The 5,283-nt window shown below is 39.4% G+C and overlaps 1 protein-coding gene across 3 annotated transcripts; it reads left to right on the forward strand.

Moving 5' to 3' along the window:
- The first annotated feature begins 1,518 nt into the window (after window positions 1–1,518).
- LOC149256414 (nuclear speckle RNA-binding protein A-like) lies at window positions 1,519–5,075 on the forward strand. 3 transcript variants are annotated; one of them, XM_089460741.1, is made up of 8 exons: window positions 1,519–1,717; window positions 1,972–2,045; window positions 2,233–2,360; window positions 2,476–2,806; window positions 3,060–3,121; window positions 3,322–3,403; window positions 3,979–4,149; window positions 4,754–5,075. In XM_089460741.1, the coding sequence occupies exons 2-7, from the start codon at window positions 1,979–1,981 to the stop codon at window positions 4,131–4,133; spliced, it is 825 nt and encodes a 274-aa protein (XP_089316867.1). In that variant the 5' UTR covers window positions 1,519–1,717; window positions 1,972–1,978; the 3' UTR covers window positions 4,134–4,149; window positions 4,754–5,075. The 3 variants fall into 3 exon arrangements, with proteins under 3 accessions (XP_089316867.1, XP_089316866.1, XP_089316865.1); XM_089460740.1 differs by having other exon boundaries at window positions 1,521–1,717; window positions 1,961–2,045; window positions 4,636–5,075; XM_089460739.1 differs by having other exon boundaries at window positions 1,524–1,717; window positions 1,961–2,045.
- Window positions 5,076–5,283: the final 208 nt, after the last annotated feature.

The raw sequence follows: 5,283 nt of genomic DNA on the forward strand, positions 1-5,283 counted from the left end.
GCCATGGCTGTAGGCTGGGAGGGGTTAAGATGTGGATGAAGAACCAAGACTAGTAGGTGATGAATGGGAGATGATAGGTTGGTGAGGAAGAGTAGGTACAAATGGTGGTGAAGAATGGACTTCAGAAGGTATTATTGATGAAGTTGAAGGGAACAATGGTGAACTCAAAGTAATGGAGGATTGTTCAGAAAGCTCAGGGGCTGTGGAAGTATTAACAGATGATTGTGGAGATTTCAGAATGTATTCATCAATGGATTTGTTGGCCTGTTGAACTTCAAGATCTGCAATAAAGTCAGGATCTAAAACAGTTTCACTAAGTGCATTTTCGGATTTAGTTCTAAATAATGATTGTTCAAATGGCACATCAAAGGGAAGTTCTTCTAAAAATAACCACTCATCAGGACATGAGTGCTTTCAAAATTTGGCAGACCATTATGATCACTCACTTGTCATACCTCACAACATTTAACATTTACGGGGTTGTGCTGACACGTCCTTCAATCTGTTGGCTAGGTGGGATGGCGACAACCTGCCCTCCTCGCCTCCCCCCCCACCTCGATTGTCACCCCATTTAGGGAACCTCATGTCCCTAATTATATCAAAACTGTTTACAAGTTTGTTGTGCAAGTTAGAACTGTTGTTTGAAACTTGTTAATACACAACACACCACTCATCAATTCATAGTGGGAAAAAGTGAAACTCAACCTTTAGTGTTTATTTTCATTTTGCCTTAATTTCTATTTAAAAAAATGTCAAAGGGTGCCTAACTTGAGTGGTAGAGATGGTGGTTTGCCATCCCATCCACCTCGGTTCAAGTCCTTGACGACATGGCTTGTCATAGTAACGCTGGAAGGATAGGTGTCCCATTGGAGTCTAGGATCCCAACTCTAATTTGGGTGGTCTCGAGACGTTTCGGTCCTAACCTGAACTATGAGTTCTTGTTGATATATGTAACTTGCATACTATTGTATATCTCTGAAAAGTTTGCTAAGTCCCATCCAAAATTATTTATATAAAAAATAAATTACTTTTTAAATTATCGAGATATATATATTATTTGCAAATTATTAAATATACTCTTAAATTTTAATAATAATTAATTACTTAATTTGATTATGAACATTCTTAAGTTACAAGTTTCTATAATATTTAACTTTTTTTTACTAATCCTATAAAGAAAAGAAAAAAGAGAAGGGACCAAGGAAAATTTTACGAACCATCCACCAAAAATTTAAATAAATACTTTGGAAAAACAAAAGGAGTGGACATAAAGGTATGTGAACTCCCAACCTTACATTCCAAGAAAAGAATAAACAGTGCACCCATCCCCATGCGCCACGTAATCTCTTTTCCGTGAGTCCTCCTGATCTTTTTTTCCACCCCACAAAACCAATGGACCGTCCTTAAGAAAATCATTTAGTTACATAGGATCCCAAGGTCGGTTGGAGTGACCACTTGCCCTAACTAGAGTCAGCGCCATATTAACCCTAGTAAACCAAGTACTACACTAACGAAGAGATGCGGTGGAAAAAGCTATAGAAGCCAAAGCGGCGCTAGGGTTTTAAGCTCTCTACATCTTCGGCTCAAACGGTCTCCGATTTTACGTATTCTCTCGATTGGAGGATTTAAGAGTTTCTTCTGTATCCTCAGCTGATCATTATCTGGTTTCTATTTTGGGTCATTCCTCAAAGATTTCAGCCGTGGTTGCAGTTTGCTGGTAAGTTGCACTGTATGATGAAGCTTTTCGCTTTTCCCATCTTCAGACTGCAATCACTTCTCAGGCTGTGGAAGCTTGAAGTGTTTTCTGAGTTCATTTCATTTGTAGTTATTTTGTTTACTTTATTACTGCTTCTGGTCCCGATGTTCTGGGTGCGGTAGCCTAAGATTTATTTTCTTGCTAAATCAGTTGTTAGGGTTTCTAAGTGAGGGTTTTCATGTATCCGTGACAATAAAATTGCAGCGTGTTTGAAGGAACTCAATGGCAGACGCTTACTGGAGAGATAGCCGCCCATTAGGGATTCCAGCTCCGGCCAAGCGCGCTCGTGGTAAGTCTCTTTAGATCTGTATTTTTCTGGTTTCTTTTACTGTATTTTCTCCTTCTGAATGTGTGTATGCTATTTGTATATCCTTGGTGAATGTTTGTTTTTAAGTTCATACGATGCCTTAATTATGAGGTTAAATTGTATTGACCTTTGATATTCGGTGGCTAATTTGGAAATCTGGATTTTAAAGGTGATCTCCCGCCAGCAGGGATTTCTGGCGGTCGTGATATTTCTGGTTATTTACCTGATGTGGCGGGTCGATCATTTCTCCGGGAATCCAACGCCCCTGGATCTCTAGATTCTCACGTTCGAAATGGGGTATTTGCTTAAATATCTCAGTCATTCTTAAATCATAATGTCTGTTTTTCTTTCTTCTGTTGTATGTTGTATATATTCGATATCTGATATTTTTTATATTTTGTTCTGGGTACAGCTTTCATATTCTGGTGGGGGGTTAACATCTGGTGATATTGGTGGTTTGGGAGGCTCCCTTGGGACAAGGTTGGGAGGCAGTGGAGGTTATGGAGGATTGTCAGGTTCGTCCCTTCCTGACTCTGTCTTAATGGGTCAGAGGTCAGGCATTGGAAGTGCAGATCCTGGACTTGGGGGAAAGTTAGGGAGCCTAGGTTTGGGCTATCAAAGGTCAGAGCCGCAGGGATTGAGAGAACCTTTGAGAAGGCCTGAGGAGCACCTTCCATCTGACGCGTCAAATACCCTCTTTGTTGAGGGTCTTCCTGCTGATTGTACTCGCAGGGAAGCTGCACGTATCCTTGTGGGTTTTGGGTGGTCTAGCATTCGATATTTCTTTTGTTTGCCATGTGTATAATTCTAGTATGTGCTTTTTGGTAGGTTTTGAGTTGTGAAGTATCGTACTTTTTTATTTGGTTATGTATATTCTGTAATGTGTAACCCGACGGCACGTTTTTTTGCCATGTATCATTGTGCGTCTCGTTTTTTTATCTGGTTATGCGTGTATGCTTGTTCTTTATAGTGTGTTTTCTGTTAACCTGAGAACAGACATTTTCCGTCCATTCATTGGTTTCAAAGAAGTTCGACTGGTACAAAAGGAGGCTCGACGTGTAAGCATAGTCTAAATTTTGTGTATTCATTGATAGATTAAGCTTAAAATGATAGCCTTGGGTTTTAATCTATGTGTCAGTTTTAAAAATACTTGTCCTCTATTGAAGCAGCATATATTTCGTTTATCTATTGATAGATAGACCCTCAAATGATCTTACCGAGAACTAAAGAAATATTGGCGATCTCGTGAGTTGTGCAGCCTGGTGGAGATCCTCTTGTGTTATGTTTTGTTGATTTTTCCGATGCAAGATGTGCTGCAACTGCGTTAGAAGCGTTACAAGGTATGCAATCTCTTCTCTGTTGTTTACCCAGTGTGTTTCCCCTTGCTCGATGCGGGAAGTCTCCTATATTTTTTTTTATACCGAATGGCCTCTCGCTTGTTTTTTAGATTATTGGCTTTCTTGTTTTTATTAGTTGCACGATCTTGTTTTTCTTTTTCATTGGCGTGCATTTTTATCTTAAACAAAATAATCGATATTTCGTTGTCATTGCTATGTTGTGGTATGTACCATACGCATTATTTTTTCTTATTAGAGATTGTAATTCCAGAGTGCTGCCTCCATTGATCTTGTTGAGGTGGGGTTGTTTTCTTGATTTTTTACTGAAATATGTAATTTTAAGTTGATTTTTTGTAGTGCTGGATTTTACCTTTTTCTACCTCTGATTTTGCTGAGTGCTAAGACTGGAGTAGCTTTGTACTGTTTGCAATCAATCGATGATTAATATCCTTATTTTTAGTGATTGATAATAAATATTTATTGAGTTAAATAGTGATGTCAGACGTGAATTCGAGGCAAGTGAAAATGGCAGGATGTTTTCATGGTTCTAAAGTTTTTCGGGGTTCGATTTTTAACAGGGTATAAGTTTGATCAAACTGACCGTGAGTCATCCGGTCTAAAATTGCAATTTGCACGTTTTCCTGGTCCACGTGGGCCATCTGGTTCTGCTCGAGATGAACCTTATCGTGGAAATCGTGATCGTGACGACTCTCGTGGTCGCTTTCGACGTTGATATTACGGTCAAACAGGTGAGTAATATTCTAGTGCTCGGCGAATAGTTCTGTTCCGTTCTCTCTTTCCCATGCGGTGTATTAGTCGTTTATCTCATGACCCTACTAGAGAGGGAAAGCCAGTATTAGTGAAATTAGCCAAAGGCGTTCGTTACTTAAGTGGTAGTTGCGGTGCTTTAAGGTGTAGCTAACTTGTTCCTTATGGCGAGTAGGAATTGCGATATCTTTCTTTCGGATCCGGGGATCGCTTTGTTTTGGTCTATTCTATTCTCGTTATTATATTGCGTGTTGCTTTTGCCACTGGATAAATCCAGTGGTATCCATTTTCCTCCCCTTATCTCTCTCCCGAGAGTATGCCATGTGGTTTACGTCATTGGGGTTAAACCCTGAGGCTCTTAATTATCCCTTTGTCTTTTTCCTTTCGGAGGTTTTGGTTGAGCAGGCTTACTTGTTTGTCTTTAAAGTCTACAGGGATTTTTTTTAATAAGGTTTCCTATTTGGCAGCCCGAAGAGGTTTTAATGTTAGATACTATTCTTTGTTTACTCGCACGGACGGAAAGACGGCTACGTTTCTTGAAGACACGCTTCTCAAGAGTCTCACAGTAACATGTCTATTTATTAGGTACATGCGCTTTCGCAGAAAGATTCGCTGGTTGATCGAGCTAGTTTTGAAGGAGCGGATGCGGCAAGGGGAATCAAGTATCAGTATGTGGTGATGTCGGTATTAGTTTAATGCGGGATGTATTTTGGCCTAATTAGAACCAATGTGGCTAGTGCGTAACGCTGGAACTGTTTAAAGTTAAGGATTCCAGTATTATGGAACATCATTTGGTCGTTTTGACTATATGGATTCTCCTGCAGTAGTAATTTATCTTTTGGACTATAAGCATATTCATAGAAGTGACAATTAATATTACCTGGTACAAGCGATCTGCGTTTCTTTATCGCGGTTTTCCGTAATTCTCGATAGATTTTTAATCTGTGCAAGGGTTTCTTTATTGTTACTCAGATTTATTATACATGGTACAGTCGATCGTTGTTTTTTAATTTCGCTTTTAATTTTGCGGCACGAATGAGATGGGTTTCTATTCATGCTTTCCACACAAGTATCGATAGAATTTAACGCGCATGGATTTCGTTGTTTCCTATATT

The sequence above is a fragment of the Pinus tabuliformis genome, chromosome 7 (assembly GCF_031772625.1).
Source record: "Pinus tabuliformis cultivar Carrire ecotype Pingquan chromosome 7, CPIR1, whole genome shotgun sequence".
Classification (NCBI taxonomy): Eukaryota; Viridiplantae; Streptophyta; class Pinopsida; order Pinales; family Pinaceae; genus Pinus; species Pinus tabuliformis.

What these genes read in the sequence shown, in the direction of transcription:
- LOC149256414 (XM_089460741.1), top strand. Translation starts at nt 1,979, where the DNA reads ATGGCAGACGCTTACTGGAGAGATAGCCGCCCATTAGGGATTCCAGCT. An exon ending in TCCGGCCAAGCGCGCTCGTG is followed by an intron (nt 2,046 to 2,232) that starts GTAAGTCTCTTT and finishes TGGATTTTAAAG; the next exon opens with GTGATCTCCCGCCAGCAGGG. An exon ending in TGCGTTAGAAGCGTTACAAG is followed by an intron (nt 3,404 to 3,978) that starts GTATGCAATCTC and finishes GATTTTTAACAG; the next exon opens with GGTATAAGTTTGATCAAACT.